Source organism: Lagopus muta, chromosome 13 (assembly GCF_023343835.1).
Source record: "Lagopus muta isolate bLagMut1 chromosome 13, bLagMut1 primary, whole genome shotgun sequence".
In the NCBI taxonomy this organism is placed as follows: Eukaryota; Metazoa; Chordata; class Aves; order Galliformes; family Phasianidae; genus Lagopus; species Lagopus muta.
The window spans coordinates 1,235,301-1,262,783 of NC_064445.1; the positions used below are offsets into that span (position 1 = coordinate 1,235,301).

The following is a 27,483-nucleotide window of genomic DNA, read 5'->3' on the forward strand; positions in this document are numbered from 1 at the left end:
CCATCACAGTCAGAGGAAAAACACCCTTATAATAAGGCTGCACCTGGTATGGGTTCCCTGCATTCTTCCTGCAGGCTGAAAAGGTAATTGGAGCCACGCATTTCCTCAAGGGAGCGCTGAGGGTGGCAACAAACCCTTCAGAGGCCTCCTGAGTGAGAATAAGACAAAGTCTGGTTGCTGTATTAGTTTTATTATTTCAGTTATTACAGTAAGTGGAAAACACCGTGTAGAAAGCCAGAGCAAGGGCTGTCCTAAAACCATTTACAGTATGACGCTATCCTACGTTTGTGCCCAGCTTTGCTGATAAACTGTAGTGTTTTCATCTGTGCCCTCCCAGCACAAGGCACAGCAGGCTTTGTCCATTTTCTCAGTAGAACAGCTACCATATCACCATTTCAGCAGCAGGAGAGTGAATTGTCCCAGCAGGAGAGAACAAACCCAAGGCAGAGGAAAAGGGAGAAGTTTACCTCAAAGTGGCAGGGAGCTCTAAGGGGAGCACCTGCAAGGGATGGGGCTGTGCCAAGTGAAGGAAGCAAGTTCAGTAAGTGAAACTTTAACAGTGCAAGCGCTGCACGTGAGGGAACCTGACTATGTGCTACTGCAGTTTAGAAACATGCTCCGAGCATCTTGGTCCTGTATCTCAGGGGTGGATGAGCAGCAACAAGGTACGCACGTGCCTCAGCAGACTAGTGCAGCTAGAGTTGTGCAATGAGTTTGACTGGATTTTACTCCTGTTTGAGTGTCAAGCAAACCCAGTAGTGTAGAGCAGAGGTAGAATAGTGGAGAAGGAAAGGACTTCATGTCACCAGAGAAGTGAACAGGTTGATCTCTTAGAGAAGGCCACGCTCTGCTGAAGTGCACTCGGGCACTCCTGGAGTTACATCCTAGCAACAGGGGCTGGATCCTGAACCAGCAGTGCGTTCCTTTTGAGTTGTATCCTACTAGAAGAGAAGCACAGGTCTGGCAGGACAAGCTGCCCCCCGGTACCCACTTTCATGCCAGCACTGCCAACTTGTTTCATCATCCAGTTCCAGAACAGACTGAAGCCCCATCCATCCTCCAGCTAAATAGGCTGTGGTGTTCCTTCAAGCAGGAAGCAGAGCTGACACCTGTGCAGTTGTGCCTCCAGTGACAACTGAAACTTAATACGTCATCTCAGATGTTGAGGAAAGGTAGTGGAGAGTTTCTTGCAGGACAGTTCCTCCAGAGAGGACGCCACAGACAGCTGCCTACTAGTGAACAGTTCTTTCTTTCTGTCTCTGGTAATCTGGACAGGAAAAAGAAGGCAAGGCTGAAGGGGCACGAGAGCAGTTGCTGATGGTGAGAAGAAACTAGCCAAGCTGTTACAAGAAAACAAATTCTGCTTATACTTAATAGAAGCTGTTTACTGCCTTCATAGATAGCAGCTGGTTTTAAAATAGCACATTTGCATTTCAGCTAGTTGTTTCAAGTTATTTCAGTGCTTGTTTTAAAGCCCTCTCTTCCCTCACTGCTTAATTTTCTATACTTATATTTAAGGGTCAGTTTCCAATTTTATGAAGAATCCTTGTTTGGCTTCATTGGACCTTTCCCCATTCCTCCTTTCTTCCCGTGAGTATTTCTGGGCATTATGGGTTCAGAAATCAATAGCTAAAAAGTTTTTCCCTCTTGGCAATATTCAAACATCCTTACAGAGATGGAATGAGAACACAGGCAATGTTTATCTACATCAGCATAGGTCCGCTAGCAACAGAACTAGTTCCTGTGTTAACTGAAGGATAAGCAGGTTCTTGTACACTTCCATGAGAAACCATCTCAGCTTTTAGCACTGTTTTCTTAAGTCCTGCTCTACAAGATTCTATGCATGAGCAGTTGAAGCTACTCCCTGCTGTTTTCATTTGATAACTTTTCTGATCCCCAAATCAAAGACCAGTGTTTTCTAAAATGAAGACTGCTTGTGTGACAACACCTACGATTTCAGACTCATCACTGCTAAGCCCAGGTGAATCAGCAGGGATGCAGAGCAGTCTGTTGCCCAAGGAGAAATGATTTGGAGCTAGCAGGCACTTACTGTAAGGGAAGTAACGCACACGCATGGTGATTTCACGGGCTGTCTTCAGGATCTCCACAGCCTGAAAGCAGAAAGTTGATCAATGCCCAAACTGTTTTGGAGGATAGGAAACAGCAGTGCAGTTACACAGTGCCCCCAGCTGAGCTAGTGAAGGAGAAGGTGTATGCACCACTTCTCCTCCTCTGTTTGGGAGAGCACATGCTGGGGAGCAGAAGTTCTCACCTTGCTGTGCTCGATGTCCTGGAAATCCACATCATTTACAGACAGCACCTGATCTCCTTCCTGCAGCCCAGCTCTGTGTGCATCTGAGTCAGGGATCACCTGCAAAGGGCAGAGCAGATGCAGCAGTGCTGACACTCTATGGTCAGTACTGCAGGTCCGAGAGCTTACATAGCATGTCCATGCAGCGTGTTCACACAGGATGGGGGGTCATGTGGAGAACAGGGACTGCAGTGCTCCCTGCAGGCTAGGGAGGGGTAAGAAAATGGTGCAGCACTGCCTGCGTGCTACCTGGAAAGTGGCAGATTACAGCTCTGAGACTGCAGACTCGTCCAAAGGCAGATGACAGCCTCCACGCACACCCAGCTGGCTCAGCAACACCCAAGAGAACAGACAGAACAGAACACGGAGAGAGCACAAACACACCTTAGAGATGAAGATCCCCAGCTGTGAGGCCTTTCCTCCCCGGATGTTGAAGCCCAGCTGTGAGACAAACCAGATCAGCAGTGAAACGTCACTTCTATGGCAATCCCACCCCCAGTGCCCACAGGGTCGTCCTCTTGTGCCTGTCCTTTACCAGCTCCTCTCACAAGACATTGTCATTCCCTATGGCTGTCTCCCTCCTCTACACTCAGCACTCCCATCAGGGCAGCAGTCCCCCTCCCCTGCCAGGCTCAGCACCACAGAATTATAGAATGGCTCGGGTTGGAAGAGACCTCAAGGATCACGAATCTCCGACATCCCTGCCACATGCAGGGCCACCAACCTCCACATTTCATAGCAGCCCAGGCTGCTCAGGGCCCCATCCAACCTGGCCTTGAACACCTCCGGGGATGGACGGGACATCCACAGCCTCTCTAGGCAGCTGTTCCAGCATCTCACCAGTTTCTACTGACCATCCAGGCTTCCCCTCTACGTGCTCTCTGGCACTCAGTCAAAGCTTATCGGTCCCTCACAGCTTTGCCAATTTAGGGAAAACAACGTGAATTCAACAGGAAAAAAGGCCACACCGAGGTCAAGAGTGACCCGGTCAGGGCCGCAGCGGGGTCCCACAGCCTCACCTGCGCCCCGGGCGGCTTCTTGAGTACGACGGTGCGGGGCAGGAACTGGGTGAGCTCGTTGTTATAGTCGGGGTGATAAACCCTCTGCAAAACAAAGCGGCGGGCCTGAGGCACTGCCCCGAGCTGAGCCCTGCCAAGCCGGACCCCCCCCTCGGAGCCTTCCCTCACCTCGTGCGGCGGCACCCATGCGGGTGGGCTCTCGTAGGGTGGCAGGAAGACCACCGGGAAATCATCGTAGGGCAGCCGGCCCTCCATGCCGCGCCGCGCCCTTTCGGTCTCTCTCGGCCCCGCCTCTCACGCGACGCGGCGCGCGATGATGACGTAGAGCCCCGTGACTGGCGGAGCGGCGCGCGGTGATAATGTGAGCCCCGTGATTGGCGGAGCGGCGCGCGGCACCGGTTTGAATGCGGGCGGTTGGGGCGCCGCCATTTGCGATCCGGCGGGGCGGCACTGAGGGCTGTGGGCCGCCCTGCGCTGCCGCGGGGCCTGACCAGAACTTCGCGGGCTCCTTCTGAGCTCTCAGCCCGCTCCGAACCGGCCCGGAACGATGCGGGAGGAGGAGAAGGGGATCCCGGTGCGCGTGGCGCTGCGCTGCCGCCCGCTGGTGCTGAAGGAGACGAGCGAGGGCTGCCAGACGTGCCTGAGCTTCGTGCCTGGGGAGCCGCAGGTGATCGTGGGGAGCGACAAGGCCTTCACTTACGACTACGTGTTCGACCCGTCGGTTGGGCAGGAGGAGGTCTTCAACACCGCTGTCGCTCCGCTCGTACGGGACATCTTCAAAGGTCGGTCTCCTCCCCTCAGCCGCAGTAACTGCAGTGTTGGTGTAGGAGGTTATTCCGAGATGCTGAGGAACTGCTCGGTCTGTCAAGGGAAGCGTGCTGTTAAAAGTTAAACTCATAAGGAAAGGATGAGTTGGTTACTAACTTTCTTTATTGCAGCATATGCAGGCTGGTGTCTGTGGCAAGTTGATGCTGTGTGCTGTTACATTTTGTATTTTGGTTGCAGTAGCACTATGTTTTGTGTTAGGTTTATTTATTTGTTATTGTTAAACGTGTGATTGTTACTCTTCTCCCTTCTATTTGGATCAACCTTACATTTCTATGCTCAACAATGGCTGCTCTTAAGGAAAGTAATAACATTCTCATTAGTGGGCATCAATATCATAATGGAAGTAATGTGATAAGCAGGTGTCAATTGGGTGAAGGTTTCTGGTGGCTGAGCAGAGGTGGGAGAGCTCAAACTGCCAGCAGGCATAGTGAGAACTATTTGGAGCCAATATCAAAATCCAAGGAGGGTTAAAAAGGTAAATAACCTGGTGGTAAGGTATAATACAGCGTACCATAGCTTTGTGGGAGCCCTGCTCCCGGTGTTAGGAGTAGCTCAGCAGGAAAAGGCTACAGTGAAGATCTCTGCAACTCTACAAATAGTAGAAAACACCACAACAGACTCAATCCAAGAGGAGGCATCCTCTTTGTCTGAAGCAGTGCTCCAAAGCAGGATGGCATTAGATCTATTAACAGCTAAAGGACGGGTGTGTGCAATAATAAATCAGCTCTGTACTTACATAAATAAGGATAGATGAGAACAGATGTAAGGAAAATCTGGGAGCAAACAGAAGTCCTGCATAGGACAAGTATCAATAACACAACTGGGAAACAGATCTGTGGGCTCACTTACTAGCTGATTACTGAATCTAGGATGGTTAAGGTGGCTTTTCTTGGCATGCATTGTACTGGTAGTGTTGGTGGGCCTTGCCTGTGAACAGCTGAGGTGTTCTATGTGCATGCTGCAATACTAGAAGGGAGTACGAGGTATGAAAGAGACATGAGTTAAGGCAAAAGGTGGGAAGTGGGGCTTATTTCACACACTAAGGAGGAGTAATGTAGCAGGTGGAAATCCTGACAGATTAAAGAAAAGGGGGAAAGGCAAGAAGGCTTCACAGTGACTGAGAACAAGGGGGGTGAAGGGGAATAGTTAGAGATAGTTTATAGAAGCAGAAATGTAGAGCTTGTTAGAAAATAAGAGATGGCAGACACTGGGTCTGGGATAGTGAGGGGGATGAAGGCCATAAAGATAAGGGTTTGAGAGCAGCCTGAGGACATTTGGCAGGGAGGTGATTAGATGGCCACAGGGCAAGAAGAAATGGCCTTGGGGGGCCACCCCTCCGAAAGGTCAGGAGCATTCATGAGGAGAACAACAAATCTTCATCTCATGACCCACTATGAACGTGCAAGAGGGGAGGGTCTGCATGCTAACCAATGCTCATACTGGCTCTAGTGAATCAACAGAGCAAATTTGTTTGTTAGTTTTTAAAGAACTGGTTATTTAAAATACTTTTCATTCAATCTACTTCTTAATGTTGTTAAAGTTGTTTGTTAAAGTTAAGTTATTTCCTCTGAGAGTGGTGAGGTGCTGGAACAGCTGCCCAGAAAGGCTGTGATGCCCCGTCCATCCCTGGAGGTGTTGAAGGCCAGGTGGGATGGGGCCCTGGGCAGCCTGGGCTGCTGTGAAATGTGGAGGTTGGTGGCCCTGCATGCAGCAGGGGGTTGGGGCTTTGTGATCCTTGAGGTCCCTTCCAGCCCAGGCTGTTCTGTGATTCTGTAAACATCATCTGTGCGTGGAAGTTGTATAAACCAACAGTGAGTTGCTTTTCCTGGGGTGCTGCTGTTCTTGTTGAGGTTTGTTCTGGTTTCTGCTCCAACATCTGATCTGGGCATCCTTTGTTCCCTCAGGGTACAATGCCACAGTCCTGGCCTATGGACAGACGGGGTCTGGAAAAACATACTCTATGGGAGGTACTTACACTGCCAGTCAGGAGCATGATCCCAGCATGGGGGTCATCCCTCGTGTAATCAAGCTGCTGTTTGAGGAGAAAGAGCAGAGGCAGGATTGGGAATTTGTCCTCAAAGTCTCCTATTTGGAGGTAAATGTGGTTTTGATTATCAAACTGTTATAAATGCACAAACTGCAGATAAGGTGATTCTTTAACAAGGCAGGTCCACGTCAGACTGCATAAATCTTGTCTGAGTGCTGGATATCTTCCTCTGAAAGTAAGATGAGAGCACCATCACGGGAATTTAGCCCTGGTTTCAATGGAGTTGTGCATCATTCTTTGTGCAAATTGCTTCCTCCAAAAGCTGCTAATTCTCAACTGCTGTTCTGATGCTTTCAGATCTACAATGAGGATGTTCTAGACCTCCTGTGTTCCTCGAGAGAACGGTCTTCACAAATCAGCATACGGGAGGATCCTAAGGGAGGCATAAAGGTCTGTTGGGCTGTCAGAAGCAGTTTGAGGCAGTGTCACTGCAGACAAATGTTTCAGTGAAACCACACTCAGTCTGAGTACTACTTTATATGAGTGCATAGGAAATCGCTGCAGCTTCTTCCAGCTGAGCTCTTGATGCTCCTTATGCTTGCTTAAAATGTAATACCAGTAGGGCTACACTTGCATGTAGAAACGTGATGGGTGAGAGATAAAGGACTTAAACCCCAGTACAAACTTTCTCTGGGGGGTCCATACCAAACCTCTGTCTTGAATTGAGACTGTGATGCTTGTGGATGCCCGGGTACACTGAAGATAATGTTTGTGATGCAGAAAGTTAGAGGTGAAGAGGAAGAAGAAGATAAATGATGCTTTCTTTCTGGATGCAGATTGTGGGGTTAACAGAAAGAAATGTCACCTGTGCACGAGACACTGTATCCTGTCTAGAGCAAGGGAACAATTCCAGAACTGTGGCCTCCACAGCAATGAACTCCCAGTCCTCACGGTCCCATGCAATCTTCACCATTTGCATTGATCAGAAGAAGAAAAATGACAAGTAAGTCATCCCACAGCTGCCAGGAGCCATACTTACTGAAATCACGTTCTCCTGGTAGCTCAGCTGAGCTATTCTTGAGGCAGTCCTTCTATTTAAACTGCCTCTGATAACAGGTACACTTCTAAGCCCTGTAGCTCAAGTGTAGTAACCACTGGAGTAAGATGGTCTGTTTCTGCCATAGGAACAGCAGTTTTCACTCCAAGCTACACCTGGTTGATCTTGCTGGATCTGAGAGGCAAAAGAAGACCAAAGCTGAAGGAGACCGGCTGAAAGAAGGTCTGTAGGAAAATGAAATAGCTTGGCTGCTAAAATTCAACTTCATAAATTGAGTCCTTGTCAGGAAAAGAAAACACTTCAATATTTTTAATGCATGCACTTTTTGAGTAAACCTTCCTATGCTGTGTAAGCAAGGCAGGAACTGAGTGGCTTGTAGCTACTGAGGTGGCTCTACTCACCATCATTTGTTTGTGCACAGGTATCAACATTAACAGAGGTCTCCTCTGCCTGGGGAATGTAATTAGTGCTCTTGGTGAAGAAAATAAAAAGGGTGGTTTTGTCCCTTACAGAGACTCCAAGTTAACAAGATTACTGCAAGGTAAGAGACAGATAATGACAAAGCCTAAATCTACGGGTGCAATTTAAATAACAAAGTTGATGGTGTCCTGTTTTCCTTCTCAGATTCTCTGGGTGGTAACAGCCACACTCTGATGATTGCCTGTGTGAGCCCAGCAGATTCCAATCTAGAAGAAACTCTGAATACTCTGCGCTATGCTGACAGGGCAAGAAAAATAAAAAACAAACCAATTGTCAACGTTGATCCCCAGGCAGCTGAGCTGCATCATCTAAAGCAGCAGGTATGGGTTGCTTTCTTCATGTGGCAAGAATAGATCTGTCCTTTTGCTAATCAGCTCAGTAAATAGCGGCACAGAGATAGGGCAGCTGCACAAAGTATGGAAAATACTCAGTATGTGTTCCTCCATCTCTTGAGATGGCTGTGTAAGTGCTGTAGGGAGGGCATGTGAAAGCTGCTTGTGATTCTGCAGCATCTGCTCCACATGACAGCAAAACAGTGACAGTGACTGACGTTTTGCTTGCCTGCCCATTAGCCTGGGATCTCTCATGTAATGGAGCAACAGCACTGGTTCAGCAAGGTGTGAGAGCTTCCCTTTGGGTCACTGGGGTCTGACACCGTGCTCAGGACAGCCTGCAGGTGAGGTGGTGTGCTGCCACCTGAGCTCTCCTGGGAGGCAAGGGGAGAACATTGCTTCCTGCAGGAGAGATGTGATCCCTCAGGAAGCAGTGAAAGCACAGCTGTGGAGCTTTCACTCTGAAAAGTGACTCATTTTTGCTCAGAGGTTCTTAGTTATGTTCCTTCAGCTGTCCAGCTACTGTAAGAGAGGCTTGAAAGCACTGTTTGTTTGTGTTTCTAGGTACAACAGCTACAGGTATTATTGCTGCAGGCCCATGGAGGGACTCTCCCAGTGTCTATCAAGTAAGCTTTGTAGATGAATTCTCAGTGTAAATGATGGCCAAAATCAGTTATGGGAAATAAAGAGAAACTAGGCACTGTACTCCTGTATGCCTTTCTCAGGCCCATCCATTCTTCCTCCCCCTCTCAGCACTAAAAATTAGGAATCTCCATCTCCACTGTTTGTAAAAGCACAAAGCAAAAGGAGGAGTTTGGACTGTGGGTGTTTTCTCCTGAATATATTTTAAAATCCAAATGCAGTTTACAGACTTAGCATTGGTTAAGCAATGTTACTATTTTAAAAGGATGTTTTCTTGCAAGTGTCTGCTTTCAGTGCCCTGAATTCCTCAGAGACTTTGAATTCAGATTAGTCTTCCTCCAATTTTTCTATTCATCTGCTATAATCTGTACTTGCTGTAAGTTATTTAAGAAACTTGGAGGCAGTTTCAGTGCTATTACAAAACCTCTGGTGAAGTCATGCTCACAAAATGGTTCCTTGGTATTTCAGTAGCATGGAGCCTTCAGAGAACCTGCAGTCTCTGATGGAGAAGAACCAGTCGCTAAAGGAGGAGAATGAGAAGCTGAGCAGAGGGCTGAGTGAAGCTGTTGGTCAGACAGCACAGATGTTGGAAAGGATCATTCTGGTGAGGCTCAGTTTCCTGGCAAGAGCCTTGATTTGTGTGATTTTCCCCTTAGCTGAAGATTGATCAATAGTAACTGCTGCACTAATGACATGTTAGCAGTCTCTAGAGTTCCACACGTTTATCTCAGGTCTTTAGCTATTGGGTAGTCAGAACCAAAAGTCTTCTGGAATCTGTCAAGGCCTGAAGATCTGGAGACTGCAGAAGAAGGAAACTGGACTCTTTCAGCTCCTGCTGCTTTAATGTTTAAAGATGCTTTTGAACTCCCACTCTCTCCTGTTTTTCCTTCTTCTTTGTTAATTCATTGCTTTGTGTACACCTGCCAAAATAGATGTTGGATCTAAACAAGGTAATCAAAGTAATTGTGGAAAACATTTCAGTGTCTTGATTTGCCACAGACTGGCAGTGTGTCTTTTGCTGCCAGTCCACTGGCTTCTTACCTTTACATTGCACTTCCTGCAATTCACTGTAATTCTGTTTTCTCTTAGACAGAACAAGAGAATGAGAAGATGACTGCCAAACTAGAGCAACTTCAGCAGCATGCTGTGTAAGTCTGTTACCCCAGCCTACTCGTGCTGAGGGATGTCCTGCAGCATTAAATATCCTTGTTGGGATCGACAGAATGCCATCGATTTGTTGATCCAGAGCTCATTTGTTTATTCTATGGGATAATTTGTCACTTACTGGGGTGTGTGACACAAACCTGCCGAGTAAAACTTGAGGACTTATTCCTGTGTCTGCTTTGCAGATGCAAGCTTGACCTCCAGAAGCTGGTGGAGTCTGTGGAAGATGAGGAACTGAAGGAAAGCGTGGAGGTGATCCATAATCTGCAGCAGGTGTTGGCTCAGCTCCAGGTGAGGCCAAATTCAAGGAGAGAAGGGTTTTGTTAGTGAAGCTGCCTGGCAAACACACAATTCCCACCTGGTCAACCTGCTGCAGCAGGAGCCTCCCTTAGGGAGCCCAGGTATTAAAGCTATTCAATGGCTGTAGTTGCCTACTTCCAAATGAGCTCCATTCTGTGCTTTTAATGCAACAGAAGGGCCACTTGTGCTCAAGTGTCTGCATGTCCTGGCAGAATGCAAGTCAAGGAGATGAGAGCCTCCATTAAAGAATCTAATGACTGGGAGAGCAGTGTGGATTTCCAATCCAAAAACTGAAAGCTGAATTAAAAATCTGGTAGCTTAATGGGCAGCCCCAGTTGCAGAAACCTGGAATGGCTTTATAGAAGTTGCCAGATCTTTGTCTAATTGAGAACTTCTGTATTACCTTACTAGATATTTTCCCTCCTGCCCCACGTTCCTTGCTCTTGTGTCTGGGGAACACAGGCAGAATGCCTTGACAGGAGGGGGAGGCTGCTCACTGTAAAAAGAAGCAAGTCAAAGACATCCTCTTCCCAGAGATAGCTTGCTGGGCAGAGGAGGGTAACTGACTTTGCTGTTATAGACCAAAAAGCTGCTATTAACTTCATCTTAATTTCCCACCTTTATACTTTTTCTTCTCTTTTTTCTTATAGAGTGAGAGTGCTGCCTCAGTGGAAGCTGCTGCAGAGATGGCAAACTCTGAACAGGATGCTACAGGAGTAAGTGAGGGGAGTCCTTAGCCTGTAGCACAGTCTCACCAGTGGCATATCTTTGCTCTATTGCTCTTCTCTAATCTGTCTTTTTGCTACTCCTCTGATTCAAGTAACTGTGGATGATGTGTCACCTTTGTGTGTACTGCTTTTCTTCATCCTTATTCACTCAATTCCAGTTCAGTAACCTGTTCTCATTAATGAATACCTGTTTTTCTTAATGTAAAAATGAATTTGTTCTGTGGAAACGAATTGTTGTCAAAGAGCTTTAGGTTGGCCATTCCAACTCATTGCTGTGTCTTCTCCAGGAAGGAGAAACAGGCCAGGTTACCAAGAGGTCCTCAGATGAGTTCAGCACACAGCATGCCCTCCGTCAAGCACAGATGTCTAAGGAATTGGCTGAACTGAATAAAGCCCTGGCTCTGAAAGAGGCACTTGCAAAAAAAATGACACAGAATGACAGTCAGTTGGAGCCCATTCAGTCCCAGTACCAGGTAAATTCCTTCACAAGTAGCTCCTTTAAGGGTGTAGAAGTTTTGTTTTTGTTATTAATGTGTCCATTGCACACTGAAGATCTACCTTCCATGAGCATGTTTCTGAGTCTCCTTAAGTTTTGGCCATTGCCCTCTTGGGCATGGGAGGATGTTGACTGTAGGTCAGCAGAGAATGGGGAGAAACCATGTCTGATTATCTAGAAGCAATCCAGCAGAAGATGATCTTTTCCCTGAAATAAACATTAGCCACTGGATGTTTAATGTAAAGCAGGTTCTTTCTTTTCTTCAAGATTTACTTGACCATACAAAGCCCACATGCAATACTTATTGCTATTAAACATCATAGTGCAGCTAGCTGATCTGGCTTTCCCTGTCACAAGCTGTGGTGGGATCTCCCTTCTCTGGAACTGTTCCTTTTTAACTGTTAGTTGATGCTGCAATGGCTTTGTGCACTGACTGCAGGTTCAGATGTGCTGGTTTTAGAAAATGTCCCACAGTCTGTTGGAAGAAACATGGCTCCCCAGGGCGTCCTGTCTTAAAGCTTCCCCTCTAGGAGGGGGGATTTGGGTCGTTACTGGGAGGCTTACTGCTTCTGTCTCTGTAGACTAACATCAAGGATCTGGAATTAGAAGTCGGCAATTTGCAAAAAGAAAAGGAGGAGCTGATCCTTGCCCTGAGCATGGCGAAGAAGGATGTCAACCAAGCCAAGTAGGTGTGACTGCACGAGGTGGCGTGCCTTATAGCACTGAAATCTGTGTTAATGCATCTGAGAAAATTCATTGCTTTAGCCTCACTTGCTGCATGGCAAAGCTCTTATTCTGATAGAAGCACAGGGTTAAGTGCACCTCTGATCCATGGTAGTGTGACGTGCTAATGAGTGACTGCAAACACTGCAGGCATCTTTGGCAGGCTATGCTGTGAGGTTGGGGAGGAAAAAAAATCTGTTTGCCAGAATACTTTTGAGAATACTTGTTTGAGAGTCATGGTAATCAGGGGTCTGTGACTGAAGTGTGGCTCCTTGACAGGCTGAGTGAACGGCGTCGGAAAAGACTTCAGGAGTTGGAAGGGCAAATTAATGAGCTGAAGAAAAAGCTGCATGAACAAGCAAGGCTCCTAAAGCTGAAGGAGTCAACAGAACGCACAGTCTCCAAACTGAACCTGGAGATCAGGGTAAGTAACCCCAGCAGTTGTCAGGCTTGCCCCAGTTTAGATAAAGTGGCTTCCAGGCAGAAGATGCTGATGTTCTCAGTCTAATAAAGCAGAAAATGCCAGTCTTCTGGCAAAGTTCTTTTGGCTGCCTGATCTCTGTCCCTGGTGCAAAACAATAGGGAGGCAACTGTGAGATGGAGGGATAGAAGAAGCCAGAAGTGTCTTCTACCTTTTCTGATAGTTTGCTGGCTTAGTCAAGTTTGATTTGTGTCACACCATGCATGCTTTTGTTTTTTTCCTTTCCCCTTTATGGCTTGAAAATGAATTCCTGGGGTTTAGCACTTTGAAAGCATCCTTAGAGAGCTGCATATTGTAATGCTTTCTGCCCACTCCTGGTAATCGTATCTGTCAACCCACAGCATGGGAATGTGGGCTGAAACTACCCAGAGTGGAAACATTGGATGATTCTTCCAGCCCTCTGTATTTCCTAGGAAATGAAAAGCCAACGGGTGCAGCTGATGCGCCAGATGAAAGAGGATGCTGAGAAATTCAGACAGTGGAAACAGCAGAAGAACAAGGAAGTGATCCAGCTGAAAGAACGGGTGAGCAAACAACAAGCTTCCAAACTGTACCTCTTCAGAGCGAAACAAATCATTCATGCCTTTGCTGTGAGGCTTTACTGAATTTACAAGCATCTGGAAAAACACCTGGGGAATGCTTTGAAGATTACAAAACAGTTTATATGGTTGCCACCTTTTACCAGCTGTAAAAGAACTCTCGTGCTTGTGTCTGGAGAACTTAAAGCTATCAACAGCTGTCATTCAGCTCCACAGCAAAAGACAAAAATATTTATGTTTTTAAGTATTTAAAGTCATAAGGTTTGGCTGCAAAATAGGAGTATTCAACCTTTCGAAGGAATATTCAGTCTGCAGTGAATAGTGAGTCAGTTAAATCCATCTGGCTTGTACTGTCCAACTCTAATGAAGAGCATGCTTACATATACTACATCACACCATTTGATTTCTGGTCTCACAGGAGATCTTAATACAAAAAGTTTACCCCCCAGTGCTTAGGGATGCTATGTTTTGAGCTTGTGACTTGCAATCTTACAACCTCCAGGCTCCTAAACCCTTTTGGTGGGAAGTGTGGAGCCCTTCTGCTCTCAGCCTCACAGCTGACTGTTAACAGCAGTGCGTGACTTTAAGCCTGCAAGGACCAATGGAATCCCTGTCATGAAGCACTTGTATTTGTTGTTCTCTATCAAAGTGTGCAGTTGGCCACTGCTGTTCAGATGACACACAACTTCCTGCACCTTGGATGTGTTGCTTTGCAGGATCGCAAGAGGCAGTACGAGCTGCTGAAGCTTGAGAGAGACTTTCAGAAGCAGGCCAGCGTTCTGCGGCGCAAAACAGAAGAGGTGAGGAGCCATTGTCTGCTAGAAACTGCTGGCTGGTTCCAGATGTCTGCACAGGGTGTTTGGAGGCTGTGATGGGATGTGCAGAAACGTCCCAGCAGCATTTGGTGGTATGTAAGTAGGGAGAAAGAGGGGCAGCCCATAGGGGAAAATGCTGTGCTTCTGTCCTGTAGCCTGAGGGATTCTGATTTAAGTCCAGTCCTTAAAGGATAAATTATCCCCTGCTGAGCAGCAAGTTCCTGAGGAGAACTTGTTGCAGACACCCAAGCTAGAAAGTGTACAGTGAGCTCTGTTGGGTGCACTGGATTGCAGTTCAAAATTCCTTCACAATGCCTGAATAGAAAAGTGAATCCTGGAACCATTTTTTTGGTTCTTTTCTTCTACCTTCTTGCATGGAAGCAAGTTGTCTTTAAAGCAAGGCTTGTAGCAAATGAAAATATGTCAGGGACTCTGTAGTCTGTGCTGAGGTGTGAAGTTGTTTCAGTTTTATCATCCTGCTGTGTCACAGAGCCCAGCTTGCACTGTGAGTGCCTCATGTTTTCAGCCATTAGATGTTAAATAATAAACCAGTGTTTGGCTTCTGTGTAAATTCTTTTGTAGGCTGCAGCTGCTAACAAACGCCTGAAGGATGCTCTGCAGAAGCAGCGGGAGGCTGCAGACAAACGGAAGGAGAGTCAGAATAGAGGAATGGAAGGAGTTGCTGCACGTGTGAAGGTGGGTGACAACAGGTTGTGCATGCCAAGGAATAACAGCGAACCTACTTCTGCAGGTGATTAAGTGCTGCTGGGGTGGTTATGGATGTAGTTATTGCTTCCTGTTAATGGGAGGTAACTTGATCCAGAGCTGTGAAGGCATTTCAGATAAGGAACCAGTCCTGAAGCTGAGACTGCCACCAACCACTGCACTGTTTTTCCTCCAGAGCTGGCTGGCAAATGAAATAGAGGTACTGGTTAGTACTGAAGAGGCTCGCAGACACCTTGCAGACCTTCTGGAGGACAGAAAGATCTTGGCACAGGAGCTCCTTCAGCTTAAAGAGAAAAAAGACTCTGGGGAAAACCCACCCTCAAAGCTCCGGGTAAGGGAAGCAAGTGCCACACACTGCCTGTCCCACACCAGTGGCTGATGAGCAAGTGCCATAGCTTACTTCTACTTGGATGTTACTACAGGAAAGGGTTAATGTTCTTATTTAGTGCCACAGACTCTCGAGTTGGATGGGACCCTTAATAGTTGTCTAGTCCAACTCTCCTGCCATGCACAGGTGTATCTACAGCTAGATAAGGTTGCTCAGAGCCTGATTAAAGGTCCTCTCATGTGGTGGAAGCATGTGCTTAACCTGCTACTTAATGCAGTGAGTCTGAAGGGCAGGAGCTGCTCACAGCCCTTCTCAAAGATTTTGCTGGTGCAAGAGAACAGTGGGATTTAAGCTTTGAAGAAATGCTTGGGGGCCTTTGCAATAATCTCTATTTTTGCTGAAATGCAAGGAGGACATAAATGAAAGCTCAGCCTTGCATGCATCACTAAAACTGCTGCTCTCTTCTGCCTTGCTGCAATTCTCCAGAGGCGAACCTACTCCATCACAGATCTGCAGGCATCAGAGATGGACCTTTCTTTGTCAAAGCAGATAGAAAGCCTGGAGACTGAGATGGAGCTCAGGTAAGCTAGTACTATAAAGCTGATTTCCACAGCCTAAGGCTGCTTTTTTCTGCTGTGTCCACAACTGTTCTGTGAAACAGAAGAGCAATTAAATATTTTCCTTGAAATTATGAAACAAAAAGAACCTATGCTTTTTCCTGGCTTAATTTTTTCTAAAGTGCAGCTATTTGAGGCTGCTCCTCAGTCACTGAGATTTTGTCCCTTGCTGTTTGCAAGCCTTTTTGACTGTTGCAAACTTATTTTAAGCAGAGGTGTGGATGGGAGGGGAGGAGAGAATCCCTGTTGTAGTGCACAGCAGCTGTAGTCTGTATTTCCACGCAGTAAAAATATAAACTTCATCTAATTTGTCCAAAATTCTGATAAGCTTTTTAACCTGTGTTCTCCCCTGTGTTGTGGCCTCCAATCTGTGCCCTTCCAAAGGAGTGCCCAAATAGCAGACCTGCAGCAGAAGCTCTTAGATGCAGACAATGGAGACAGTGTGAAACAACGCTGGGACAATATTGCAACCATCCTGGAGGCTAAATGTGCTTTGAAGTATCTCCTTGGGGAGGTAAACTGAATCTTCCTGTTGTAGAGTTTTTATTCTTAGTGGTGAAGTCTGCTTACCCAGGAATGAAAGGCAGTGAGTAATAGACAGTAATCTGAACGGAGTGAAGCTGAGACCAGGCTGGAAGCAGTACAGTGAGTGTTGGGGTGGGAGACCTTAAACAAGACTGGAAGTAGAAGACAGCAAGAATTGGGCTGACCCTAAATCAGGGGAGAAATCAACTGAATGGCAGAAACAAAACGCAGTTCCTGAGACCTGAAGGCTAAAGGAAGAGAATGGAGGTAGTTGTATTGGAGAGCATTTGTTGTTGGGGTTCCTTATCCCCTTAAATACTGAGCAGGAGAAGAGATTAGAACTGGCTGATATCTCCTGTTACCAGTTCCTCACTTCCATACTGGCCTTCAGATGCCAGCTCAGGATGTCTCATCTATTCCCCTTGTTGCTAAGGGGCTGTTCTGCTACTCAGAGTGGTTGGCTGTCAAGCAGAAATGCTTCCCCTTCAGACTGCATTATTTCTGTCCCAAGTGCAGTGTGAAATGTGGAACCACCTCACGTTTGTCTTTCAGCTGGTTTCCTCCAAAGTCCAGGAAAGCAAACTGGAGAGCAGCCTCCAGCAGAGCAAGGCCAGCCGTTCAGACATGCAGAAGATGCTGATGGAAGAGCAAAACCATGCAATAGAAATGGAGGCTGAATTCCAAAATCAGCTTCTGCGGCAGGAACAACAACACCAGGAAAAGGTAAAGCACAAATCAGGAGTCTTGAGAGCCCCTATGTTTAGGAGCTCTGCTTCCCAGATGTACTTATAGATAAAGGCAGTCAGGACACGCTGAAGCTGAACTATTGCTACATGATCAAAATTTGTCAGGCTCTTGCAGGTAAGGTAACAAAAGCCCAAGGAATCTTCTGTCTCTTGTTACTGAATAAAATAACTTTTCAGTGCTCTGAGTGAGGATGCTGCACTGGAGCACGTGGTAACTCACAAAGCAGATCAGGGCAGAACAATGCTGGAAGTAGCAGAGCTGCTTTCTCAAGTTGCTCAGGCCTTTAATGGCTGAGATGCCAGGAGTCACTTAAGGAATTCACACCTGTGTTGTCTCTGGTATTAATTTCCTTGTAGATTCTGTACCTGGTCAGCAAATTCCAGCAAAAAGAAGAAGCAGAGAAAAGACTGGAGGATTCCCTAAATGAGCAGGAGAAACAGATGCAGGAGAGACTCAAGTTTCAGGTAGTCTTTGTGCATGTTTGTTCTTTTCCCCAGGGGTCACCTGTTAATTGGAATCGTATCCTTAGGGTGAGGAACGTGCAGAGGGATCTGTTGAGGGTGTTTGCATTTATAGCTAAGATTAATGCTGTTACTATTTGGTGTAAAAAGAGACATAAGAGGAATGATGCAGGCTTACTGGAGCTTGAATAGCAACTGTTCTTCAAGATCAGCTCATGCAGGCATCTGTGCTCAGAGCACCTTTTGTTAGGAGAGTCAAAATGCTGTCACAGATTCTTTGAGCACATCTCCACTGTGATACCTGAAGCAGAGCAGCTTTAACTTGATCACATGTGCGTGGTACAAGCTGTACCTTGGCTCCTTGCTTCCTGCAGAAGGGATGCTTGGTGATGCACTGCAGTAAAACCAGTGCCAGGTGCACCCCATGTACCAGTAAGCCTTGGAAACAGGAAACTTTTGGTCCTCAGTGGTCGCTTTAAGAGAATTGACTTCTCCCTGCTGTGTTGGCCATGTTATGCATAAAATGAGATATCAGCACTAATCATTTCCCTGACCTGGAATGCAGAGCTGATGTCCTGTTGTAGAGTGGATGGGGAACCCCTCTGACACTGCAAGGAAGTTGGAAACAAAAACAAACTTCCCTATTTGTGTGTCACCCCTGTGTAAACCTGCTGGCTTCATCTCGTCTTGCAAACAGGAGGAAGAGCTGAAGAAAATGAGGGAGGTTTGTGAGAAGAACCAAGAACTTCTCCAGGAAATTGATATTCTTAAACAGGTAGAGATCTGTACGGACACAAGGGATGCAAGGGCATGTTGGCAGTTGGGTTAATATATTACAAAGCTAATTTTTGCCTTCCTTCACAGAAACTGCTGCTTATCCAAGTTGCCAGTGGGCAGAAGCTCCATCGCATTCAGCAAGTGTCACCCACGTCCCCAGACTCTCCTTTCGATTACATTCCACCCAAAGTAAAGCTGCTGCATGACAATTTCCTTATCTTGCCCAAAACTGCTCAGTAATGTTGCTCAGAATCCAGCTGTTTTTTCTGTAACACTCTGAATCCTGGAGTGAGGCACCTGTTGTAGCAAATGTAATCATGGCCCTGCAAAAGGTCTGAATCTTAGTGCTGAGGAGATTCAATGATACAAAGCTGCTTTACCAGGACTGTGACACAAAGCAGTTAATTTCTCTGATTTGTCAACTGCATTTTTCAGGCTCTCTAGCAGTTTAAGCTGGTTGAGTTTTTAACCCTCACCACTCTGATAGTTGGTCTCTAAGCCTGTGACTCTGTCAGCTGTCTGAGAGGAACGAGGATGGTGGCAGTGGGACTTAATTGCGTAACTTAGAAGGTGTAAAACCACTCCTGTGTGTTCTGAGGCTTCAACCCCTGTGATTTCTGTGTGCAGCCAAAGACCCGCCGGCAAACAGTGGCAAAACCGTGTGCATCAACCCCAGAAATGAACGTGGAAGAGCTGTTTTCTGACTCAGAGTCTGGAGAGGAGGAGGATGCAGAGTGGGTTCCAGTAAAAGCAGTCAAAGGAACAAAGAGGAGCGTAACAGGGGTAAGGTCACCTTCCTCACTTGATGATCTGTGAGGGGCTTGCATCCATGAGCACCCAGTAGGTGCACAGCAAAGCAATGAGGGTGCAGCGTCTGCTCTGCTGGCATCTGAGCTGTGCAGTCTGCTATTGCTTCATGTGCCCAAGCTAGCAAGGAAACGTTCCTCAAATATGCCATGAAATAGCTAAATTGTGTCGCTTCCATTTAGACAGAGGGCCCAGGTGTGGTGGCAGTGGTTTGCCTCTGAGTGTCTTTGTGTTAGCTTCTTCAGCTGGCACTGGATTCCCTTGCTTGAAGTGAAGTTCTTGAGGACCAAAGGTTGTTATTTCCCATACTGAAGGTGAAGAGGATGTAGTTGTTTTTCCCCAGGAATCAGACCAGCAGTGAAATAACAAAAGGCTCGTGGTCGTTTGGGGTCACTGTCCTTCAAATGACTCCGGGTGTTGACAGCTGTAGCAACCTAGGAACAGCCTATGGAACACTGAAGCCTTTTCTCCCCAAAACTCTTCTTTTACTCAGTGCTTCTGCAAGGGCCGCTGTGGGAACAGGCAGTGTGGCTGCAGGAAGCAGAAGGTGGGCTGCACTGCGGGCTGCAGCTGCGACTCAACCAAGTGCAGGAACAGAGAACCTGGCCTTCAGGTGAGAACTGCCTGTGCCAACACCATTCGGTGTATGAAAGCAAGGCTGGGTGGATAGATGAGCAGTTTCTGTACCAGCCCACATGTGGGGCTCCTCAACCTTTCCGAGGCCTTTGTAAATGTTACTGAAATCCATGGTAGAGTTTGGAGTCTTCCACTGCAATATAGAAATTCTCACACCACATACAGGAATCTGGGCAGTGTCCAGAGCCACTTACATCCACCCAGTGCTGTCAGCCACCAATCTGAGAACAATTTGTCTTTTTCTGTATTCCCTCTGAGTAAATGAAACTTTTATCTTGCACTTCAGATTGTGCAGCAGCTTAACCCTCCTGAGTGCACATGTACCATTCAGTGCTTCGTTCAAGGAAGGAGTAGAAGGGGTAATTAATGCTTTTAGCAATAATTGTGGCATCAGGATGGTTTGTGAACAACTGCTAGAAATATCTGCCTGGCTCCTGGATCTTAGGGATTTGAAGCAGGGACCTCCACTGTAACTCCTTCATTACTTCTGCATGAAAGCAGTTGGCTGATGGAGGCATCTGCGTTCTGTAATACGGACAACTTGGGAACTGGAGAGGAGATGGCTTGGGGAGCTGTAGTATTTCCTCAGCTGTTGGGGGGGAAGGGAGGCTGGCTGGGGAAGGGAGGCTGACCAGAGCGCTGCCCTGCAGGATGCCACGGCGAGTGAGGACCAAGCAAAGGAGTCAGAAGGTTCCTTCAAACTGGAAGACCTCCCTGATGTGACTGCAGGAGGGACCTTCTTTCAGCCCGTGTTCATCCCTCCATCTACACAGGTGCTGGCTGAGGCTTTCTGTGATCATTTCTTCCATACAGCTGAAAGAGCGCCGCAGTGTGTGTGCAGTCAGGAATGTCTGCTAGGTTCAGTGATGAACCTGGGTGGGGAAGAAGGGGGGAAGGGGTTGGACGAAGAAGTTGATGTGTGTTGGAATACTGAGCAGACTGCAGCTGTCAAGCCAGCTTGTATTTCATTTGTAAGTCTGCTGAATTCAGTTTCTGTCTGAGCTGCCACTCGAGCTTTCCACCAACGGAGCCAGAGCCACTGTGCTGAGCTCCCCATCCAGCCTCGTTGTCAGGCTGTCCTTTCAGCAGCAGGAGGCTGGGAATCCAGGAATGAGGATGAGATCCTGTTTGTGTCCAAATGTAACTGTCCTTAAGCTGCTCTGCCTCAGCAGCTGTAGTTTTGCTTCAGGTAAACTGTGTCATTTACTTGTGTGTATTCTCTGTACTTTTATCCTTCAGAGTTTTGACCTTGGAAAATAAATTAGGCAACTTCTGATGCAGATCAGGCAGCTTTATGTGCTGCCCCCAAACTCCAGCGCAAGCAGGTTGGCTTCCTCAGGGCTGTGACAAACTCCGAAATTGTCATCTTTGCTTTCCTGGTAGGTCCTGAAAGATATCACAGACCAAGACGTGCTCATGAAGAAGCCCAGCACTGCTTCTTCCCTGCTGGTGAGGGATGAGGAGTCCCAGGAGAACCAGCTTCCATTTGTAAAGAAGAAGAAGAGAATGCTGAGTAGCAATACCAGCTTCTTCTCAGGTTGTACCCCAATCAAAGAGGTGGACTGATGAGCCACAACCCTTCTTTTATAAAGGGAAAAATGAAAGTGTTGGGAACTCCTGCTGCAGAACAGGGCTGGGGGCTGAGCTGCCTGACAGCTGGCAGCAGCAAGGGAGTCAACACCAATTCCTCCTAGAATGAGATTGCGTCCAGTTGTGTGTAAATAATTGGGGGTGTGGGGCTGCAGCAGGTGCCTGCTACCATGAGCAGGGTGAGAAACTTTCCTCTTCACCAATTCCAGAGTGAGTGCAGGGGGTTTGTCCAGGTTGCTCATGATGGCTGCCTTCCTCATGCTGAGCTGTGACCAGGTTGGGCACAGATTAACCTGTGATCTTGAAAGAACTTTGCGTGTGCCCTGGAAATGGAGGCGCTGCCTTCCAGTACAATCCCAGCTGCCACCTGAGGTCTAATGGTGCTTGATGGGGAGGAGGCACTGGCAGTAGTCTTAAAGTAGCTAGCAGATGAGGAATGCCAGTGTTCTGTACTGCTGGGCCACTGGCACCTCCTTCTTCAATTTAACTCCAAGGTTGCTAGCTGGATGTGAACTTTTTAGTGGTTTTTAACTTGTTGTAGCTTTAATAAAGGAAAAATAAAAATCTGAAACTGTCCTAATTTCACAATGCTTCCTGTGTGGTTCTTTGTCGCATCTCTTGCTAAAATGGGTCTCAGAATGGTGCTGGCAGTTTCTGTGCTCAGTGGGTCACCTCAAGGTCTGTAATGCTGCCTTCCTTTCCTACAGCACCGAGAGAATTGAGAGCATCTGAGAGCACTGGTCATGGGAGAGAGGGTTCCTGGTTGTGGTGACAACACAAGCTCCAGTCTGTCTGATGAGCTGTGTTAGCACTGGGCCCTCCCTCAGCTGTAGAAGCAGGTCAGGTTTAATTTCTCTGCCCGTGTGGTTCTTAGCACAGGAGCTGTGCAAACATCCAAGGTGAGAGGACAGTTTTTTCTGTGTGCAGTTGCTGCTGTGCCTCTTGCTTTGCTCTCCATCCCCTCACAAACCTTCCCAGCTGCTGGGGAAGGAGGTGGAGGGGGAGGCAGGCCTGGTTCATGGCTGCCAAATGAAGATGGCACAAAGAAAAAGCTCTGTGCAGGTGAAACGGCTGGGGCTGCAGGGCTGGGGCTGCAGGGAGCCTGTCCTACTGCTGTGCTGTGTGCTGTGCCTCCCTGGGGGTGGGATGTATGCACACACAAAATAGTGGGGTGGCAGAGACCCACAGGCAGAATGGGGGCAGGGAGACTGATGTGTACAGAAAGTATGGCGTGGTAATAGGTAATTACTGCCATATCATATGCTTTGTGTTCTCTGGATGTTATGGCTTCCAACAGAGCAAAGATGGGGCACCTGAGTGTATGCAGGCATATAAACCAGGCAGTGTGTGGGAGACTGTGTGTTTTTACCCATTACGTAACAGCTGCATTTTGTTACATGCATATATACAAGTAGATGTATACACACGTGCATATAGCACACAAAAATGAAGTGTATGTGTGTAGAATGAGTCTAACATGTACATAAAAATGAGCTTTGGGGGATGGATGCTTCAGCTATACACATAAAACTGTCCTAAGTGTGTATTGCAGCACATGCAAGGCATTGTGAGCACAGGTTTGTGGCCAGAGCTGCTGTGCAGCTGCTGCATTATCTGTTATACTTTCTATTGTAGGCAGGAGAAATGGTATCTGAGGTGGCAGAGCACACAGCTGTGCTCATGCATGGATAGGGAAAGTGAGAGGGCTTTTGCACACACAGAACCATGAGGTGTGTGATGTATCACACAAGGGGATGACACACACAGCGCAGTGCAACACCAGCTGTAATTGTAGCCATTGCAGTTAAGCATGATGTGGTGCCACCTGTTCCTATTTTATATTTACATAAATAAGGAAGGTGTCTGAGCCTGGCTGCACGGCACCCCATGGCTGTGGGTCTGCAAAAGGTGCCTGAGGGGGGGACAGGTAAAGCCATGTGTGTGTACTTGCAAATAAACATTCTGCTAACATGGAGAAGTGGGTGCAGGTGAGCACATGTACCCTTATTTACACAAACTTACATACAGTGACTGTAGGTGAGGATGTGGCCATGCAGGTACGTGGAGCAGATCTGCACCGTGTCCTGCTACGTGCTGGGTGCTGTGCAGCTCTACAGAGTACCTGAGACTGCAGAGCTGCAGCAGCTGGGCCTGGCACAGGTGCAACACAGCTGTGTGTGTGAGGGAGCCCTGTGCCCACATTCACAGCATGAAAGCTGCTTTAGAACTGCTCACGTGGCTGCACAAAGCCTCGGAGGGGTGGGTGTGCAGGCTTGTATTGCTGAGACCATTTTCTTCCTTTGGTCTTTAAACACAGAGAAACAAGTCGAACTTGTTCTTCTCTTTGTTTATTACAGCATTCCTGGGACCTTAAAATGCAGCAGAAGCATCTTGCAGTACATGAAGCCCCATCTCAGACACCTGAAGGGCAGAACCAGCTGCCCCTCATCAGCTTCACCTGCTTTGCCACGAGGACACAAATGGTTTCCTCACTGCACACATAAAATACAAGCTTGAGGAAGTGCCCACAGCTGTAGAGATTTTGGAAATACACAGAACAAGGAAGCTGGGAGCTGTTACCTCTTCCCTCCCTGTTCCTGTCTGTATTTCTCCTGTTAGAGAGCACTACAGCAGCACATGGAGAATAATGTACACAGCCTGTGCAGTCTAGAGGCTTTAAATGCTTAAAATGCTTTAAATGGGAGGAGAAAAAGTAGTCAAGATACTTCCTTCATCCAAGACTTCATTTTTTATTGTTTGATATGAAATTAATTAGCTGTTGTGTTCTATATCACCCCATTCTCTAAAAGCTGTGCGTTTTTTGGCACAGAACAGCACTATGAGCATCCAGCTCACCAAGCTGCAGGGAGATGGACTCATTTCTGTGTGAAATAAGGCAACAGAAGAGATGTGAGTCACCACTGCTGTAAAGTCCAAAAGCCATCAAAGACCAGATGAAAATGCAACTTGCTTTGTAGTTTTTCCACAGCTCAACCACCTCTTTCTCACCCAACTGCATACTAACAGAGCCCTGGAGTAGCTTACAAAGAGCAGCTGGGGGGAAAACACCCTGTCAGACTCAATATGAATCACTGCAGAACAGGAGCGGTGGGGCATCCTCACAAATTGTCATAATCATCATCGTCCTCGTGCTTCCTTTTCAAGGGATTCGATTCACTCGCTGCGTTCTGTGACGATACCATATTTGTAGTGATAAGAATGTTCTTTGGTCCAATTAACGAAGGATTAATTAGCACATTCTGAACTGTTGGAGTAGTTGGCGTGGCTGAAAAGGTGGAAGAAAGAAGTCAGTAACTGAACATGTGGGAAAATGAGTTTCCTACACTGAAACCCAATTTCCACTCTGAAGTCAGGGGAGAGAGCAGAACTGTGAGGGATGCAGAAGGGAAACCTGTGCAACAGGGCATGTCTGACTGCCATCCCTGTGCTGCAGATGGGAACTAGAAGTAGCAGTTACCAGAACGACTGAAGAGATGAATGCCTGTCTCACAGGAGGAGACACAGGAGATTTATCATAGCTAACACTGGAACTGAAATATCTCCCCACACTATTACTGTACATGAATTTCTTTTCTGCTACAAAGAACACAGGGAAGTTGTGCAGAACCGAGAAATCACTGCTTGGCAGTTTGTCTCTTACCTGTCTTGACTGCTGCCTGAGATGAGGGGATCTGCACAGTGAACCTCTGCCCCGTGAGCGACACCGGGGTGCCCACTTTTGTTGAAACAGACACCGTTTGTGCTGAAGGTGTTCCTAAATTCAGAACCATTCACTCAGAACACACAGCAACACACTGTGATGCACACTTACCAAAGGTTACAGCAGTCGTTCTAAAATAAACTTAGTTGGTGTCAGTTCAGGTGCCAAATGCCTGCAGCACCCACCCTTACCAGCTCCCTGCGCACGCTTTTAAAACACTTCTCAAGAGTTTTTCCTTCACCAAATCACCTGGAAAACCCCCTGCTTACCTAAGGTGGGTGTGCTGGGCCTGCTGCTCACAGCTCCGACGCTCAGGCGAGGGACTGTGATCCTTCCTGCAGAGGAGGCCACCTGGTGACAGAGAGAGAGAGCGCTCAGCTCTTCACATGAAGTGGGAAGCGGCTCCTGCCACCAGGCAACACACAGCAACACTTTGTTAGGCTGCAATCTGCATTCCAGCACTGAAGTTCTCAGACTGTTTGTGGTGTGAAGCCATCAGCTGGAGAGCTCATGGACAAAGATGTGCACAGAGCTGATCTGCCAGCAGCACGCGGGTCGGTCAAGTTAGCTTCTACAGGGGAGAACAGCTACAACACTGATCAGTGATGGTCCTTCTACTCCTCATCGAGCACCAAGTCACATCCCTTGTTAGCAATCTAACCTTAAACCCAGTGTTTACAGTTCTTTCTTTAAAACCCAGGAAAAAAAAAACCACGAACAGAGGCATTCAATACTATTCAGTAAGCAAAGTGAATCTTCTCCCTCTAAAACAGATTAAAAACACCTTTTAGCATCTGTACTACCAAACACCTTACTTTATTTTTGCCTTATCCAAGCAGATTGATAAGGCCTGTAAATTTTGCTGTAAGACTAAGAAGACTCACAGATGCTCTTTTTGTGCTATTTGTATTTGAAGTTAATCAGCAGTTAGCATACCTAGAACTCCTCAGAGACAACAAGCACTTACTTCCAGCGTGCACAGGTCGGTACCCTTAGTATTAGTGATATACTCATATCACAGCCTGAGTTGAAAGGGATCTTAAAGGTCAGGTGCCCAGAGCCCCTCTGCACTTCCAGGGATGGGCACCCCCAGCTCTGGGCAGCAGCACAGGTCACCGTCCCCTGGGTAAGTGCTTTTCCCCTCACATACGATATAAATCTCCCCCCTTTCGGTTTAAAGCCATTCCCCTCTTGTCCTATCAGCATCAGACTGTGTGAAAGTCATCCTCTCTCTGTTTATCAGCTCCCTTTAAGCAGCAGAAGGGCACAGCATCCCCAGGGCTCTCCCTCCCCCAGGCCAAACACACCCAGCTCTGTACAGCTCCAGGGGAGGAGCCGCAGCCATCACACCCCCTTCAGCTGCACTCCCTGCAAACACAGCGCGCTCTCCGTGCAGCCAGCCCCGCCCAGCCCCTCACCTTCTTCTGCAGAGACTTCAGGCGGTAATTGGGCGCTGTCAGGCAGTATCTGTCAGGGGGCAGCCTGGGCCCGGAGTAAGGTTTGATCAGCGGCAGCGGCGTCTGGTTCTTCTGCCTGGCGATGTCCAAGAGGAACTGAACGCAGAGCGTTACGCGCCCGCCCGCCCCGCCGCCCCCGGCCGTAACTCACATCGCGGGGCGGTGGGGACGTGAAGGACTGATCGGTGCGGCACTGGATCGCCAACCTCACGTCGTCCGCGTCCACGCTGGACTTCTTGGCGTGGCTGGAGTAAATTTTCGCGTCTTCCAGGATCGTGGTCACGTACCCTGGGGAAAGAAGAGGCTGGGCTCAAATCCCCCCCCCTCCCGGCCGGGCCCCGCCGCCCCGCAGCGCCGCCCCGCTCACTGTAGGCGAACTCCAGCATCTGGTTGATGACGCGCGGCTCGTACTCCGTGATGCCCATATCCTTCAGGATCTGCGCCATCACCTGCGGGGAGACGCGCACCGTCACCTCGGCCCGGCCCGGCCCGATTCGGCCCCGCGGTCCCGCTCCGTACCTGCGCGTCTTTGGGAGCGCTCTTGGGGGACGCCATCTTCGCGGGCTCCATCGCTTCCGCCTCCTCGGCGCGCCCACTTCCGGTGACGTCATCAGGGGGCGGGAGCACCGCTGCGGCGGCCGGAAGTGCGGGAGGTGTTGCCATGGAGATGTGGCCACGTTGTTGGGGGGCGGGAGGGAGCGGGGAGCGCGGGCTGCCGCATCGCAGCGTCTGCTGCCTTTCTGTTCAGCACCCAGTGTAGTGGTGCAGGACCGGTGCTTTTAACATAAATACATCGGTGGATTAAAGTGACGGCCACGGCAGCAGCCCCTCGGGCCCGTGCTGAGCACACAATCCTAAAATCACAAGGCTGGAAAGGGCCTGCAAGATCACCCAGTCACACCGCCCTGCCGCCCCCACCAGCACTGACCCGCATCTTGCAGCCAGGGACGGCGACTGCACCACCGCCCTGGGCAGCCATTGCAGTGCCTGACCACTCTGAGAGGAAAAGTTCTTCCTCCTGTCCAACCTAAACCTCCTCTGCTCCAACCTGTGGCTGTTTCCTCGGGTCCTGTTTGTTGCCTGGGAGAAGAGGCCAAACCCCTCCTCACCACAACCTCCCTTCAGGAAGTTGTAGAGTGCAATGAGGTCTCCTCTGAGCCTCCTCCAGGCTAAACAATCCCAGCTCCCT

The 27,483-nt window shown here is 48.1% G+C and overlaps 3 protein-coding genes across 3 annotated transcripts; 1 reads left to right on the top strand and 2 right to left on the bottom strand.

The window, feature by feature from the left end:
• Positions 1-169: 169 nt before the first annotated feature.
• PDZD11 (PDZ domain containing 11) lies at positions 170-3,646 on the bottom strand. The gene is made up of 6 exons (XM_048959308.1): positions 3,499-3,646; positions 3,331-3,414; positions 2,696-2,752; positions 2,273-2,371; positions 2,051-2,111; positions 170-1,267 (listed from the first exon to the last, which is right to left on the bottom strand). Exons 1-6 carry the CDS (start codon positions 3,583-3,585, stop codon positions 1,233-1,235), a joined length of 423 nt encoding a protein of 140 aa, XP_048815265.1. The 5' UTR covers positions 3,586-3,646; the 3' UTR covers positions 170-1,232.
• Positions 3,647-3,723: 77 nt separating this feature from the next.
• Positions 3,724-21,376, top strand: KIF4A (kinesin family member 4A). The gene is made up of 29 exons (XM_048959301.1): positions 3,724-4,112; positions 6,063-6,253; positions 6,503-6,595; positions 6,982-7,148; positions 7,330-7,424; positions 7,624-7,743; positions 7,827-8,002; positions 8,579-8,640; positions 9,125-9,260; positions 9,746-9,804; positions 10,006-10,111; positions 10,771-10,836; positions 11,136-11,321; positions 11,926-12,029; positions 12,347-12,491; positions 12,962-13,072; positions 13,804-13,887; positions 14,485-14,598; positions 14,804-14,959; positions 15,443-15,537; positions 15,958-16,087; positions 16,651-16,821; positions 17,202-17,309; positions 18,004-18,081; positions 18,171-18,272; positions 18,711-18,866; positions 19,384-19,503; positions 20,177-20,299; positions 20,910-21,376. The coding sequence occupies exons 1-29, from the start codon at positions 3,878-3,880 to the stop codon at positions 21,090-21,092; spliced, it is 3,672 nt and encodes a 1,223-aa protein (XP_048815258.1). The 5' UTR covers positions 3,724-3,877; the 3' UTR covers positions 21,093-21,376.
• A 2,466-nt stretch (positions 21,377-23,842) lies between these two features.
• Positions 23,843-26,921, bottom strand: TAF9B (TATA-box binding protein associated factor 9b). The gene is made up of 7 exons (XM_048959446.1): positions 26,814-26,921; positions 26,662-26,743; positions 26,446-26,582; positions 26,256-26,390; positions 25,107-25,188; positions 24,778-24,891; positions 23,843-24,402 (listed from the first exon to the last, which is right to left on the bottom strand). Exons 1-7 carry the CDS (start codon positions 26,862-26,864, stop codon positions 24,236-24,238), a joined length of 768 nt encoding a protein of 255 aa, XP_048815403.1. The 5' UTR covers positions 26,865-26,921; the 3' UTR covers positions 23,843-24,235.
• Positions 26,922-27,483: the final 562 nt, after the last annotated feature.

Bases quoted from the DNA above. Each gene is read 5' to 3' on its own strand.
- PDZD11 (XM_048959308.1), bottom strand. From the start codon at position 3,585: ATGGAGGGCCGGCTGCCCTACGATGATTTCCCGGTGGTCTTCCTGCCA. The intron at 3,415-3,498 runs GTGAGGGAAGGC...TTTGTTTTGCAG, and splicing joins CATGGGTGCCGCCGCACGAG to AGGGTTTATCACCCCGACTA. The intron at 1,268-2,050 runs GTAAGTGCCTGC...TTTCCTGTCCAG, and splicing joins TGTGCGTTACTTCCCTTACA to ATTACCAGAGACAGAAAGAA.
- KIF4A (XM_048959301.1), top strand. From the start codon at position 3,878: ATGCGGGAGGAGGAGAAGGGGATCCCGGTGCGCGTGGCGCTGCGCTGC. The intron at 7,744-7,826 runs GTAAGAGACAGA...TTTCCTTCTCAG, and splicing joins GTTAACAAGATTACTGCAAG to ATTCTCTGGGTGGTAACAGC. The intron at 15,538-15,957 runs GTAAGCTAGTAC...GCCCTTCCAAAG, and splicing joins GAGACTGAGATGGAGCTCAG to GAGTGCCCAAATAGCAGACC.
- TAF9B (XM_048959446.1), bottom strand. From the start codon at position 26,864: ATGGAGCCCGCGAAGATGGCGTCCCCCAAGAGCGCTCCCAAAGACGCG. The intron at 26,744-26,813 runs GTACGGAGCGGG...GTCTCCCCGCAG, and splicing joins GCGCTCCCAAAGACGCGCAG to GTGATGGCGCAGATCCTGAA. The intron at 24,892-25,106 runs GTAAGCAGGGGG...TTCTGAATTTAG, and splicing joins GCCCAGCACACCCACCTTAG to GAACACCTTCAGCACAAACG.